The sequence below is a fragment of the Odocoileus virginianus genome, chromosome 6 (genome assembly GCF_023699985.2).
Source record: "Odocoileus virginianus isolate 20LAN1187 ecotype Illinois chromosome 6, Ovbor_1.2, whole genome shotgun sequence".
In the NCBI taxonomy this organism is placed as follows: domain Eukaryota; kingdom Metazoa; phylum Chordata; class Mammalia; order Artiodactyla; family Cervidae; genus Odocoileus; species Odocoileus virginianus.
Window position 1 is genome coordinate 47,095,183 of NC_069679.1, and position 16,217 is coordinate 47,111,399.

Sequence of the window (16,217 nt, forward strand, 5' to 3'; positions counted from 1 at the left end):
CCAACAGAGTATATTGTCACCCTGCTTATTTAACGTAAGAGTACATCATGAGAAATGCTGGACTGGATGAAGCACAAGCTGGAATCAAGATTGCCGGGAGAAATATCAATAACCTCAGATATGCAGATGACACCACCCTTATGGCAGAAAGTGAAGGAGAACTAAAGAGCCTCCTGATGAAATTGAAAGAGGAGAGTGAAAAAGTTGGCTTAAAGCTCAACATTCAGAAAACTAAGATCATGGCATCTGGTCCCATCACTTCATGTCAAATGGATGGGGAAACTGACAGATTTTAATTTGGGTGGCTCAAAAATCACTGCAGATGGTGACTGCAGCAATGAAATTAAAAGACGCTTGCCCCTTGGAAGAAAAGCTATAACCAACCTAGACAGCATATTAAAAAGCAGAGACATTACTTTGCCAACAAAGGTCTGTCTAGTCAAAGCTATGGTTTTTCCAGTAGTTATGTATGGATCTGAGAGTTGGACTATAAAGAAAGCTGAGCACCTAAGAATTGATGCTTTTGAACTGTGGTGTTGGAGAAGACTCTTGAGAGTCCCTTGGACTGCAAGGAGATCCAACCAGTCCATCCTAAAGGAGATAAGTCCTGGGTGTTCATTGGAAGGACTCGTGCTGAAACTGAAACTCCAATACTTTGGCCACCTGATGTGAAGAACTGACTCATTTGAAAAGCCCCTGATGCTGGGAAAGATTGAAGGCGGGAGGAGCAGGGGACAACAAAGGATGAGGTTGTTGGATGGCATCGTTGACTCAATGGACATGAGTTTGAGCAATCTTGGGGAGTTGGTGATGGACAGGGAAGCCTGGCATGCTGCCATCCGGGGGTTGCAAAGAGTTGGACATGACTGAGCAACTGAACTGAACAGGGGCATGAATGGAAAGCAGCTGTTTGCCCTTGTCTTAAATTTCTCACTTGTTGATAATGTACATAATCCCTTGTGTTTTGGGTTTTTTCCCCTAATTTTTTCTCATGCTTTTTCTCATGATAACTGCTCATTTTTTCCCTTACATTATTATTATTTTTGCTATATGGTTATCTCTTGATCATGCTTTGCTATTTTCATGTAGCCATTCCTACCTACATTATGGGGAGGGAGTTGAAAAAGCAAAAAGTAAAAGAAAAAAATTTTTTTTGAAGGGAAACAGTCATGTATATAAGGAAAGGTCAAGGCCTCTTAAAAAAAAATGTCCAGGAGTTATTTTTAATGTAAAGATTTTTTATGATAAAATAATATGAAGTTTGAGAGTAATCAAAAAAATGCAAATCCAAAAATACTATCCAGAAGACAAATTGGAAATGAAGGGCACAATCTCAGGAACATTTTTCTGAGTTATTTTATTTTTGCCTAAGGTCTCTCTTAGCAATTTCTAGCCAAAACATCTCTTCCCTCATCTTCAAGATACTGAAAACTGAATTCACCGAGGCCACGGTCGAACTGTGCTGGACTAGAGTCCTTTAGTCACTTGCACACAGAAGCACTGTGAGGAGGAACCGAGACAAGAATCTGGGTTCTAATCCCGGCTTTATCATTTCCTGGCCATCAGAGTTTGAGTATGTCCAGTGCCCTTTCTGTGAACCAGTTTCCTCATGTATAAAACAGGACTGACAATCTCCTTCTGTCTTGTTTATCAATAGGAACTAATGAATGTCAGTGTGCTCTGAAAGCTATAATGAACTCCCCTAGTAAATACCTTATTTTAAAAATACTGCATAGATATTTAAATAAACTATTAGACAAGTGAACGGAGAAAATGCTTGGGTCACCATCAGTAAATTCTAATGTAGAAGCAGCATTTTTGGACTACAGGCCATGGTGAAATCAAGTCATTTATCAAAGATGAGTCATTCAAATGGTCTGACTCATTGTGCTTTGGCAAGAATAGTTCAGGCAAAGATGTTTTAGTTCCTTCTCACTATTCACCAGTGGGCACTGGCTTTTCTAAAACATTATGAGTTTTGTTTCTCTGTGTGTCAGGCTGTGATTTTTGTTTCTGCAACTCTAGAGAAGGTGGGGAGAAGCAGCAGTGGTCTCCTCCCCGTGAAAACACCATTTGTAGCTTCTCTGTGTGTCCCCCATTCCTCACCAAAAACTGAGGTAGGAGTGTTCAAGACAGGTAGCAGAAGCCATCTGAAGTAAGATAGCTGATATACAAAACATGTTATTTTTATGACTTTCAACTGATATATATAGAAAATATATAATTAATTTATACTGAATAATATATTTTCAAAGCATTCTTTGGTTTGTTAATTCAAAGCATTAACACTTCAGGAGGAAGCATCACTGTGTGTTGTTTCTTGATTGTGTCTGTGGTGGTGGTTGAGGGTTTGCAAGGATCTAACTTTCGTTAACCTTGTCCTCTAGGGAAGCTCATCTACAAACTTCGGTTCACGGGGAAGGGAATGATTTAAAAAAAAAAACTTTTTATTTTATATTGGAGTGTAGCTGATTAACAGTGTTGTGATAGTTTCAGGTGGACAGCAAAGGGGCTTAGCCATACATATACATGTGTCCATGGTCCCCCAAAGGAAGGGAATGATTTTTATCTTTATATTTACTCTTCCAAGCTTCCCAGGTGGTGCTAGTGGTAAAGAAGCAGCCTGCCAATGCAGAAGATGCAAGAGACGTGGGTTCAATCCTTGGGTCAGGAAGAGTCCCTGAAGGAGGAAATAGCAACCCACTCCAGTATTCTTGTCTGGAAAACTCTATGGACAGAGGAGTCTGGCATGATACAGTCCATGGGTTTGCTAAGAGTCAAGCACACACACATCTATCTACCCTACTCCCTGGTTCTCTTGCTCTCTGTTGAGAAACCTTGGCTTGGATCAAATTCAGTTTGGATAACTTGAGTCTGGCATCAATTTTTACCTTGCTTTATGTAGTATTTTATGACCTCATATGTCTTCTTGGAGAGTACGTAGTTCGGTAGCCCTCTTAAGAGAAAAACTCAATTTCTGAAATCCCACTAATAGGAAACATTGAGAGTGGGGAGAAATGGTTAATAAATCCAGCAAATCCTATGCCTATTTTTCAGGTTCCTTTTTGCGCCATTGGGTCTGATAAAGAGCCAGCAGGGGTAGCCAAAAAAGCTGATAGCTACACTTTAAGCTCTAGAGGCTTCGAGGAAATGTGAATTTATTTCAGCTCCCAAAAGGGAAGAGGTACAGAAGTGACATCTTGTAACAGATAGTCTATGAGGTGCTTTGGTACCCAGCATGCCTTGAAAACAGAGCCCCCTAATTCTTCAAGGAGGGTACTTGTATGTGTGACACAGTGAAATGAGGGTTCAGCTTTAAGTTCACTCCATTATAGGCTTTTCCAAAGCAACATATATCTGGTTATAAAATGTAAATCTATAAGGAAATAAGAATTCTATATACAAACTCTCAGCTTACATACAACTTTACTTTTCAGATAGTATTTACGGCAAGAAAGCTATTGTTTTAACCACTTTTAGGAGTAACTACTGTAAATTCAGGACTTTCTAATAATCGTTGGGTCAAAATAACTTTAATCACAGAATTAGAAGTGTTTTAAGCTACACTACATTTTCTGAAACAGATAAAAGACTCCTGGGTCGTTTGCCATTTTTACAGGCTACTGTAAATACGCTTAATAGCATCGGCTTCTTCTTTATCAAGGATGCCTTTCTCCACATAAGCATCAGCTTGTTGGTTGATGAAGTCCCTCATCTTTGAAAGGTCATAATCTGGAAAATATTATTCGAGTATCATGAGCAAAGATCAGGAAAGCACAATCCATTACACTGATTACTATTGGCGAAGCATTTTGTGCAAAACAGTTACCATGCCCATCTTTCACAATGGAAGGCATTTTAGATCTTGGCATTGTTGCAGTAGTTTGCAGCTTCAAATCATGTTTATATGCATTATATTATCCCATCTGCTTTTCATCACAACTTTTTGAGGCGTCCAGGTGGGGAGAATAGCCCTCATTTGACCAGAAAGGGAACAGATTCATAAACCAGGGCTCCACAAACTTTAATGTTTATATCAATCACCTGGGGCTGTTGGGAACTTGCAGATCTGTATTCAGTAGGCCTGAGCAGGGGAGGGGGACCAGATTCTGCATTTTAAACAAGGTTTCAGGAGATGTTGATGCTGCCGGTCCAGGAAACACACTGTGGGTAACAAGATCCTAAAGCTTAAGTTCCTTATTTAAGGTCACATAGCTAGTAACAGTTATGATCAGAACCAGGTGCTCTGACTTCTTCAACTTGTTACACTGGTTAAGCCCATGTTGCTATGACAACCCACTTTTTTTTCCATATTAAGAATTACCTTGATTTTCATGTTGTTTGAATTGTATGCAGGGAGTGAAAAGCGAAACCATAACCTCTTTGTGGTTCCTCTGTCCTACTTAAACAAAAAATTTATGTAAACCATTGAACCATCCACAAAAAACAAAGAGATCCTCAACCAAATAAGGAGGCTGCTGGTGGCATCTTTCTGAAGGCTTGGAAAAAACCCCCACATCTTCCCTTGATGCCTTAAGTGTTATATGCTTATTGTTTTAAAATATGTAAAATATAGAAGCACTAAATTAGTATTTAAATCACCTGGATTCTATTATCATTGATAACCTCAGTGGATATTTTGTTCTGTTTCCTTTTAGCTTTTCAATGTATATCTCAACACAGTTGTGATCACAGGGTACATTTAGTCTTATATTAATAACTAATTCCCTTCACTCAGTTTACACAGTGAACATTGATATTCTTCAGAAACATCATTTTAAATCACTACATACAATACATTCTAGGGAGGCATCAAAATGAATGACACACGACCCCCATGATTGGGCAGGTAGGTCTTCCACGACACCCCCCAGACCGTGAGCTGCCTGAGGCTGAGTTTCTTGGGTGCCATGCCATTCATCTTGGCTGTCGGCAGCCCCTGGAACAAAGTTCTGCCTTCTGTCAGTTTGTAAAAGGAAGAGAAGGGGGCACGGGCGCAGCGGTACAAAAGCTCTGAGCATTCCATGGCCCCCTTTAGGCAGCCTGAATAGAAGCTGAACCTGGGTCACCCCGGGCATCTTTAAGCCTCTGCATGAAAGGAAAACCAGACCTGAAGGACCTCTTTACAAGGATCAGGTGTTTATCATATCAAGGTGAAATCAGGCGCAGAGAGAGGTTGTTAGGAGGGCATTTGCTCCTTTTGGTTTGACGGGCATGACGACTGAAGAGATAACTAGCAGCACCGAGCGTTTTACAACTGCATCTTTTTTGCTCCTCACAAAACCCCACGAGGAAAGCGTTAGTGTCCCCGCTTCAGAGATGAACAGACAGGACTGAGGAGGTAAGTCACTCGCTCGGGTCATGAGAGAATCAGGTTCTGAATTCAGGTCTGTCTGTAGTCACTGCTTTGATCACTCTGCGGCCTTGAAGTACTGAATGTGAAGCATCTAACACATGCAGGACATTCAATAAGTGTTTGGAGGCTCTATTGTGTTTCAGTTTTGACTTTCCCTTTCTCTCAGGCACGAGTTACAGAATCAGGCTGAGCGTATATCTTGTGCGCACCTCACAAGGGGCTTCCTGACTGACTCACAGGGCACTGAGAGGCACTGGTTCAAATTATTAATAACCCTGGCTTTTCAGAACTGGTTCTGGGTCAGTATCTCTAGTGGGACAAAAGGCAAACTCCCCAAAAACATGTGTGAACAGATGATTTGAATAGACAAACAGGAAAATATTTTGCTTTCTTTTGAAAGGGAAAAATGCTCTCGTTATGACATGGCCGTCACTGTGTGAAAATGGGGGTGGAAATCCAGCACAGTGCAGAGGAAAGGCTGTTGGAGTCCCTCCCGGTTCTGCCCTAGCTGGCAGTTAGAGTGCGTCAGGAGTGCTACCTTGCTAACTTAAAATGGTTTTAAGGTAGTTAAGACTCAAGAAGGATAAGGGCTGTGATTCGCTTTTTGAAAAGTAGACTTTCTTTTTAAGCCTGCTCAAGATTTCATTATTCTCCTCATTGTGACACGGCGTGGACCTCCCTTTCCTGAATTTCGGAAGTAGATTCAGGTCACCCCAGGCCCCTGTCAAGCAAAGGGCATCTGCAGAGGGTAAGGAAGGTCAGAACCAGTGGTAAGATTTCCTGTTCACAGTGTCCCAGCCACTGTTGGCTCTAGGACCTGCCGCTCCACAGACTTTAAGAGATGACCCAGATCAGGCAGAGCACATATAAACGTAGTGGAGGAAGAGCTCTCTGTTTCTGCCTTGAGAAGGGTGAAATGCATGTCACCCTCGCTTCCTAGAGGCAGAAGGAAGCCCAAACCCAACACTGTCATTCTGAAGTTTGTTCATAGAGCCTCCAATATGCAAGCACTAGAGTTCCATGCTGTACTAGTTGGTCGTTTCTAGAACAGAAAGATTGAGTTGCAGGATGTTGCCAGTTATGACCATAAGTCAGATTTGCGTGTTAATCAGTGAAAGAAAGAACATAAATACTATGGTTGGTGCATACAATTTACACTGAATTTTGGTACATACTGAATGCATTTTGGTACATACTGTATTATACTGATGCTAAGATAAACTTTAAAAATAATTTTAAACTCTGCCATTATTAATGGCATGTTATAATTTTTCTTCTGAAGTGGTACATGAAGCAATGGTGCATTTTTCAACCAATGACAGATTGGTGAAATATGGTTCATGTGACTTTTAATGGAACTGACAGCTGGCTAATTCATATCATTTTGAACCAAATGAAATAAAGTATGTATAAAGGCCTGATAATAATTTCCATCTTGCTCAACTTGTATGGTCACAGGCTAAAGGAGTGCTGAAAACACCTCTTGTTCCCACTGTGTTCTGTCTTATTGGTTCTCAAACTTGGTTGTACAGTGGAATTATGAGAGCTTAAAAAATACTGATGCCTGGGTCCTGCCCCTTGAGTTTGACTTTGTGGTCCTGTGGGCATTCGGAGATCTAGCAGGTGACACGAATGCATTTTCAAGTTTGAAAAGCTCTGCTCCTCTCACTTTAAAAGCATCACTTTGCAACTACTCTGGCCAGACCCCTGGGAATCATACTAGAATCCTCTCTCCATGTGGCTCTGGAGTTTCTCCTTTCTCCCTGTTTAAGCCCCATCCTACCTGCTCCAAATCCTTGCCTCCTATCTCTTGCCTGGCTTCCTTCCGGGGTTTTATTTTTTCAATCTGTAACCACACTGCTGCCAGAAAGACTTCTCAGTCGTTAACCTAATTAAGCCCTGATTTAGTCTCCTCTGGCTAAAATTAACCTCCTCTGCAGGGTGCACAAGCCTTTTCCTGACTTGGCTGCTGCCCATCTTCCCGGCTCTGTCTGCGGGTCCTCCCAACAGAGCACCCCAGTGCTCCTGGGAAAATGAATGGCTCCCGTTCCCAGAATGCATCACTCTCTTTTGTCCATTTATGTCTCTGTGCTCAGTGTTCCCTCGGCCTCCATCTCTCCTCACTCAAAAGTTCTTCCTTGCCTTTCCAGCACAGGCTTTCCTGCAGCCCTTTCTCCGAGTGTAAAGAGATGTGCCCTCTCATCTCTTAACCATCATGCTTATCATGTTAGTCCTGAGGGAGGCCCACTGGAGCCTTATTGATGGTGTGAGTAATTTGGCAGGGGGTAGGGGGTGCTGCATCGTATGGTCCTTCACATTTCTGACACTCAGAACAGAGTCTGGTTCTGTGATTTGTTTTAAGTTAGTGAGTGACTGCCTTTGTGACTGCAGGGTGCATGCAACAGGAGCTCAGGAAATGTTTAAGATACTCCAAGAAAAGGGGAGGGGATAGACAAAAGAAGATTGACAAAATGTTGATTATTGAAGATGGGTGATGGGACCATGGGGATTTATTATACTATTTTCTCTGCTTCTGTTTGACATTTTTTTAAAACAAAATGGAACAGAAAAGAAAATGCCTTTGCTTGAAAGAATGATTTGAAAATTGAGAGAAATGGAGGTCTGTTCCCTTTTGCATCTGAGGGGTGGTGCCACAAGTCTTTTGGGCTGAGAGGGGACTTTAGCCTAATTTGACTATGAGAGTCTTTAATAACAGTTCCTGGGAATTCCCTAGTAGTCCAGTGGTTAGGACTCTGTGTTTTCACTGCTAGGGGCCTGGGTTCGATCCCTGGTTGGGAAACTAAGACCCTGCAAACTGCGTGGCTAATAAAAAAAATACAAAATAAGAGCTCCTAACAAATGGGTGATGTTTGCAATTAACAACCATACTAAATCCTTACCTTCTTTATTTTCCTTTTTGTTGTGTTTCTTCAACCAATCAATATTTTTTCTGATGGCTTCCAAATAGGCTTCTGTTTTCCCTGAAAAAGTTAAGAGCACCTATATTAAACACTCATAAAAACCATCTGTATCTCTTTGTAAAGATCACACTTCTGTTAGAGACCACGAACAAACATTGGACTTATCGAGCACTTGTTGGAGAGTGTCCCTAACAGGGATAAGCATCCAGAAGGCAGGTCCAAGTTGGTAACATCAAGGGGCCATTATCCCCCACACACAAATAAATGCAGTTTATCTTGGCAAAGAAGAGTTTGATTCAGTTCACTGGATGGGTTGGCTCCTACCAGTCTCAGATTGGTTCATTTCCAGTTATGGATGGTTCTTTCAAACTAAGGTGTATTATCAGGTCAAGAACTAAATCAGAGTGGCAGATACTTAAGAATTTAACACCAAATAAGTGATAAGTCCGTTTGTGGCTTTGGATAAGCTGCACACAGGCCTTCTGTCCAATCTGGGAGGGAGTGTGTAAATACTCAGATGAAGAGAAGACCTGGACCTCATTTCAAGGCTTGGATAGAGAATTTTAGAACTCATTCTAGTATTAATAAAACTCCCCTGGATGTAAAACTCCTCTGGATATAAGCCTCTCTGATAGGCTTTAAGTGTAGCAGGAGAATATGGGCATCACTAAAGTATCTGCTCTGTGACACCCTTTAGATGCACTGTTGTCTGTAGTGTGTAGGTATTATCATCAGCTTAGAGATGAGGAAACTAAGGCTCAGAGAGTCTAAGTGATTTGGCTGAGGCCATACAGGAAATAACAGAGCTGAAATTAGGAGTTTATAGTCTGGCTAAGTTTCTGCTACCTGCTACTTGTCTAAAAGAAAAGACTTGTATTCAGACATGGACACTGATGTAGCCTTGTTTTGTATCAAAGAGTCAACCATCTGCTTAATCAGGTGAGTCCCTAATGCTTAGAGTGTCTGCATCAAGAGATCAGGTGACCTGAAGAATACTGGATGAGCCAAGGAAAAAACGCCTTCCAGGGCCTTTGCAGAAGCAATAGCTGCCAGGGCTGAGTGCGGGGACCGTCTGTTCCGCACCCTCTTTGAGTCCTGTTGCCTCTAGTCCCCTCACCAGCCCTCTTGGTTGAGCTTCCTGTACTATGTGCTTACCATGTATCAATGGCTGTGTTTTCTGCCCCCAAATACATGATCTCTCTTACTCATCACAACAACCTTTTGAGCTAGACCTCTTGAATCCCTATTTTAGAGGTGAAGAAACTGAGACTTAGAGACAGGAAGTAACATGCTGAAGATCACAAGGCTAGTAAGTAGTAGAGCCAGGCGTGAAGCCGGGAACATCTGACCACAGTCCATGAATGGTAACGTTGCCTTAAGGTTTGCTGCTCTTTCAGTTTCCACCACGTTTACCTAAGCGACGTCCTGAGTATCTTCCTCATCTTGTAAGCCCACTCTTACCTCCCCACTGGGTTGCATGTTAGCTGGTCCCCAAAGAAGCACAAAGAAACTCCTTTGCAAAAAGAGATGAGTGAACAAAAGAAGACAGTCACAATTTCCAGTCCCTATTCACTTCAACTTCCTGTGTAGAAAAAGCCTTGCTTTTAATCCTTTGCTTTTAAGAATGTTAAAGCACATGAAAGACCAATGTCCGCCAGCTGATGTCATAACATTGCAACACAAAGAATGTAGAGATTTTCACTGTCTATTGCCCTTTTGTAAGAAGAACATCTGGATTTGGTAACAACAATAACAACAAAACAAACAAACAAAACAAAGCCCAAAACCAGTGTTCTCTATTTTGTATTCTGTTAGAAAAGGCATTTTGAACAAGGAAAGAAATCAGTGTAGACTATTTCTACAGGACGCAATTTCATTATTTTTAATGAGTTTAAATCAAATTAATGTTTCTCAAAGGGTTTGCTTTAATGAACAGTTAATAATGATTTGTCATTAGCACGTCAGGTAATTGGGGTTTCTAAAACATTTGAGGATGTGTGAAAATAGTCTTGTTCTTCGAATAATTTTAAGCATTCCTCCCACAATCTTACCTGTGATATCATATCCTAATATGGAGAGCTTATTTTTTTTTATTTTTTAAAATTTATTTTATTGAACCATAGTTTTACAATGTGTTAGTTTCTGCTGCACAACAAAGTGATTAAGTCATACATATATATATTCTTTTCCATTACCATTTATCACAGGATATTGAATATAGTTTCCTGTGCTATACAGTAGGACCTGTTGTCTATCCTTCCTATATATAATTGTTTGCATCTGTTAATCCCAAACTCCCAATCCATCCCCCAGCAGTGGCAACCACATCTGTTTTTCATGTCTGTGAGTCTGTTTCAGTTTCATAGATATTTGTATCATATTTAGCTTTCACATATAAGTGATATCATACAGCCTTTGACTTTTCTATTTCTGACTTCACTTAATATGATAATCTCTAGGTCCATCCATGTTGCTGCAAATGGCATTACTCCATTCTTTTTTTACAGCTGAGTGGTATTCCATTGTATGTATGTACCACATCTTCTTTATTCATTATCTGTTGATGGACATTTAAGCTGTTTCCATGTCTTGGCTATTGTGAATAGTGCTACTATGAACACTGGGTACATGTAATATTTTTGTGTTAGTTTTCTCTGATATATGCCCAGGAGTGGAAATGCTGGATCATATAGCAGTTCTATTTTTAGTTTTTTAAAGAACCTCCAAACTGTTTTCCATGGTGCTTGCACCAGTTTACATTCCCACCGACAATGTAGGAGGGTCGCCTTTCCTCCACACCCTGTGGAGAACTTATTTGAGAAAAGGAGTATCACAGTGTAGTTTCTGTTTATATATTGCATTAAAAATTCTCAATTAGGAGAGTAAAATATAAATATGAGGTTTGATTGTAGTGTAGCAGACACTGTTGATTCCACACCCTCATGCTTCCATTATTCCAGATATGCTAATATAGGAGCCCTCAGCTGAGGGTGGACAGATTTGGCAGATATCCACCCCAGCTTCCTTGGGCTCATTCCACATGATCCCCAGAGGTCTGAGTCTCACCGCCCACAGTTGAAGTCTGCTCATTAACACACTGTAGTGGCTCTTTTGCCTCCCCTGTCTCATAGACCTGTCCCCCAGTAGAGCTTCCTGAGGTCACCTCCTGATTAAAAATTCCACCTCAAATCCCCTTCTCAGCATCTGCTTTGGAGGGAACCCAACCTAAGATGACTGGAAATAGGGAGACCCAGCATCATCTTGTCAGGTTGGTTTTTGCTCAGTGACCAATAACCTATAAAAATGGTGTTGAATTTTAAAAGTATGAAATGCATGAAAAATAATTTTATTCACCATATTAACATTATCAACCCACAACAAAGAATGAATTTACTGCAAATTAAAGAAAACTAAACTGTAATCCATTAAAAGGCATCACTTTGCACAAATTCTTTTGTGTTCTTATTTGTTAATCTTGGGACTTCCCTGGTGGCCCAGCGGCTAAGACTCTAAGATCCCAGTGCAGGGGTCCTGGGTTCAATCCTTGGTCGAGGAACTGCCACATGCTGCAAATAAGAGTCCATATGTCGCAGCTAAAGATCCCACATGCCACAACAAGGATGGAAGGTCCCACGTGCCACAACTAAGACCAGGTGAAGGCCAATAAAGAAATATACATTTTAAAAGAAGACTACTATTCTGTGGATCATAACATATTGTATTAGGACAGTTTCCCTAACTTAAAATGGAATCACCCCATCACCTTCATTCCCATTTTCTGCTTTATCTTTATCCATAACATGTATCACTTTCTATCATATCATATAATTAACTTTATTATTTATCTTCCTTCCTTAGAAATAGTTCTTGTTTGTTAATGTACCCCCATGTCTAGAATAAAGCTTGACACATAATAGACACTCAATAAATATTTGTTCAACATGTAAGTGGATGAAGCTTTCTTACATAGCAGCTAATCATAATCAGAAGATTGTTTGGTGAGCATGGAATCCAGACTAGGGAAACTACAATTTTAAAGAAGAATAAACTATATATGTCTTCCTCCCTGCTGCCTTCTTTCCTTCCTTCCTCAAAATATGAATTACTTATTTACAAGATTTGAAATTTAATGGTTATGAAGTTAAATGGTAGTTACATCAGAAACAATTTAAAACACCTATGAATGTGCTAAACAAACTACATTCACATGGCATTTAATCTTCACAGAGCTCTGTGAAATCAGCGTTATTGGTCCCATCTCACCCATGAGGAAACTCGGGCTCTGAGAGGGTAGCAGACACCCTGTGCCCCAGCAGACAGCTGAGTAAGGGTCAGAATCTGAACCTGAACCTGAACCAGAATGGATCTGGGGCCTCTAATGAATGGAACTGGGTAAAATTCACCCTTTAGACTAGAGATTTAGTGCCTGTTGTTGTCGTTACCAAACTGGCCAACCACGAGGCAGTGTTTCTCCATTTTGGCTGCACATTGGATTCACTTGGGAGAGCTTTTAAAAATCCTGATGCCCAGGTCAACTCCTCATACCAATTACATCAGAATATCTGGAGGAGAGACTAAGTATCAGGATTTTTCTTTCTTTCTTTCTTTCTTTTTTAACAATCCTGAGTTCATTTGAATGCGGGGCAGAGTTTGGGAACCACTTTCACACATACTGAACCCCGCCACCCCCGACATTTGCTGGTGCACTGGAAAAAACAGGAATAAAATCAGGTGTCTCTCTGCCCTCAGAGAAGCAGCTGGTTCCTATTTACATTTCCTCTTCTCAGGAGCTGTAAAGCAAATCTTTTATTTACACAGTGTGCACTGAAAGCCCATGAGAGTCCACTTTGGAAAGCTGGCCTATTTTCAAATTAATTTCAGCTTCCTTTGGAAAAAAATAGCTCATGGCTGAGGTAATATGGCACAAGCCTTAAAACATATGCTGCAGCAGATGGGAAGAGGGCCAGAGTCAAGATGTAGCCCTGCTTTTCTGACTGTTCTGGTTCTCAGCCCTGCAAGAGAAATATCCTTGTATATACATGAATTTGTTCTGATTCTGATATGCTCCTGTGATCTGCCAACATCCCCCTCAAAAAAAAAAAAAAAAAAAAACAAAAAAAACCAACAACAAAAAAAACCAGCAAGCAAAAAAACCCAACTCTGTAGAAATCAGTACGTTTAACCTACTGAATATTGGATATACTAAAGATATTAGATGTTCAAAAACAGTGCTTGTGAAAATTGTTTGATACATTGCTTAAGATTCTGTGTAGTAAAGATTGTACAAGTACAGATTTGAACAAAGCAACTGATAGCGGTATCATGGATGCTAAGATGGGTCCCAGAGCCATTCAGTTAAAAAATTTCGCTGGGAATTCTCTGGTGGTCAATCCTGGGGATTCCTGGGTTCAATCCCTAGTTGGGGAACTAAGATTCTGCAAGTTGAAGCACAAACAAAAACAGAACAAAAGAGTTTGTGCAAAGTGATGCCACTTGACATGCCTGCAAGATACAGCATGGGATGCTGGGAGGGATGAGCAGTGGTGGGAGTCAAGGGACAGAAGTTCAAGCTCAGCTCTGTCACTGTTTGCCTATGAGCTCTTGGGTGAATCAGTTCATCTTCTGAACCTTGGTTTGCTGCTGTGGCTAAGTCGCCTTAGTCGTGTCTGACTCTCTGCGACCTCAAGGACTGTAGCCCGCCAGGCTCCTCTGTCCATGGGATTCTCCAGGCAAGAATCCTGGAGTGGGCAAGAATACTGAAGATCCTCCTCCAGGGGATCTTCCCAACCCAGGGACCGAACCTGCATCTCTTATGTCTCCTGTATTGACAAGGTGGGTTCTTTACCACTAGCACCACCTGGGAAGTCAGAACCTTGGTTTACTTATTTGTAAATTAAGGAGTAAATTCTGAAAAGAAGACCCGTGGTTTCTACACATGGGGAGAAATTCTCCTTTGCTTTCCTGCACAATCTTGTGTTGGTGGTAGGTCTCTGGCCTGCCTGAGGTCCTGGCACATTTGTTGACTCACTGGGAGAAGACAGCTTCACTATTTTTGGACCTTCCTAACAGAATGCCTTGGGGCTTGCATAAAGGCATGAATTTTCTCCTCTTATGTTGCTTTAAAAATAAAAGCATTCCCATGAGTTAGTTGACTTTATTATCAATTTATTAATTAAATAAGCTGCTTTCTCTTTTTTGGCTTCTGTAAAGAAGATAGGGAAGTGATAGGATACTTAGGGGAAAGTTATCTTAGAGATCATCTTTTTCAATTTAATTCTATTATCTAGCCATAAAATTGACAAATGATAGCACTGGAATGAGTTTATGGGTATGGTAATGCTTATTTCACCCCTTGGATGATTCAAAACAAAGATTTTCAGTGACTCATAGAGCAAAAGTGAAAGACTAAACATCAAACTGGCAAAAAGAACCACACTTAGATCATGGAATAAACTTTCAAAGTTCTTCGGTCTCCAGAGAGCAATTTAATTGAAACATTAGGCATCTTTATAGATATGGCTGAAATTGGAGTAAATTTGATTTCACCGGCATTTCCCTATATTTAGGAATAATGATTAGATCATTCAAATAACTTCATCAACTAGAAATCAATATCTTAAAATATTATTCTTAGTGTGAGTCCCTGTAGAAAGCAAGAGTTTGAATAGGCTACAATATTTATAAAGATGAATATATGATGTTCCATCACTGGCAATTAAATAGGACTTTTTGCATTAAACCTGAAGTGCGATGCATGTGAACTTCTTTATAAGTTGAAGAGTGATATAAATGTATGCTATTTTTGTTGTTTTGGTATTATTCCCTTTCCTCACAGGCCCCAGCATACACTTGGCATGGTTAATCAATATTTGCTGTGGTTAGATGGAGCCATCACCCCATGTCACAAGACCAAAACAGACTCCCTAAAGATTTTCCTGCCAATGTGTCCTGTTTCTAATTATTTCCTTAAGTGGTTTTAGCTGAGCCATTACCTCATTTCTTGTTCTGCTCTGTAAGTCCTCCAGCTTTCTCTCTGAAGAGAGCCTATTGTATATACTTCTGACTCACAATAAGGGAGATACATATGTGACTTACATTGTACTTGCCTACATATGACTTAAGAGCTATTCTTAGGTCATTTCAGAGCTATCTTGTGTCCTCAAAGGCAGGCATTGGTCCTTAAATTCCTTCTGCAGCTTTCTGAGCTTAGTGCCAAGGCTGCTATTGGAATAAATGTTTATTACTGAATAAATGTCTCAGGAAATCCAGCCAACCCTGCCTTCGCCCACATGAATTCTTTTATTTCAGCCTAGACACAACAGGTGTTTTCTCACTGAGTTTTATATCAGAGAAGAAAAGTAGCCTTTGAGACAAAAGTACAAATAAAGCAACTATGAATACAAAGTTGTATGTCATAATACAACACAATACAAAGATGTATGTCATAATATGTCCTTTCGGGCATTAATTGCATTTTACCCAAGAAATGTTGGCCTGTGGCTTAAGCTCAGTTTGGTGTTCTCTAAACTGTACTAGAATCAGTTTTTCTTATTCCAGAGTAAAGAGGATAGCATGAATAAATTAAGTCTCTAAATAATGGAGCGGGGGGTGAGTGTGGGATTAATTTTAGCCCTGAATCGCTACTCTTTTCTTAATGTTTCAAGAGAGCCCATTACAAGGGTTCAACACTAAATGCATGGAGTTTTAACCTTCTCTCTCCGCATTTTTACCTAATGGAAATCCTAATGAGAAATCTAATCTCATCATTAGTCTCCAAACACTTACATCCTAAATAGGAAGTAGTGAGCTACCAAGAATCAACTCCTGCATATTCCTTTTTTACATAATGCTTTCTTAAAACAAGCAAAGAGACTTGGGAAAACCCATTCCTAGAGTTTGCACAGCAATATAAAGTGTTGCCCTAAGCAATGAGCGTGATT

The 16,217-nt window shown here is 40.4% G+C and overlaps 1 protein-coding gene across 4 annotated transcripts in view; it reads right to left on the reverse strand.

The window, feature by feature from the left end:
* Positions 1-3,132: 3,132 nt before the first annotated feature.
* Positions 3,133-16,217, reverse strand: part of SCG3 (secretogranin III) — a 38,109-nt gene continuing 25,024 nt past the window's right edge. For 2 of the 4 annotated variants that reach the window (XM_070469278.1, XM_070469277.1), the window contains exons 11-13: positions 8,257-8,337; positions 4,325-4,399; positions 3,133-3,732 (exon numbers count right to left, since the gene is read on the reverse strand). In XM_070469278.1, coding sequence (XP_070325379.1) covers positions 3,614-3,732; positions 4,325-4,399; positions 8,257-8,337 — 275 coding nt within the window. In that variant the 3' untranslated portion in view covers positions 3,133-3,613. The remainder of the gene's footprint in view (positions 3,733-4,324; positions 4,400-8,256; positions 8,338-16,217) is intronic. The other 2 variants (XM_020869217.2, XM_020869216.2) reach the window with 1 other exon arrangement.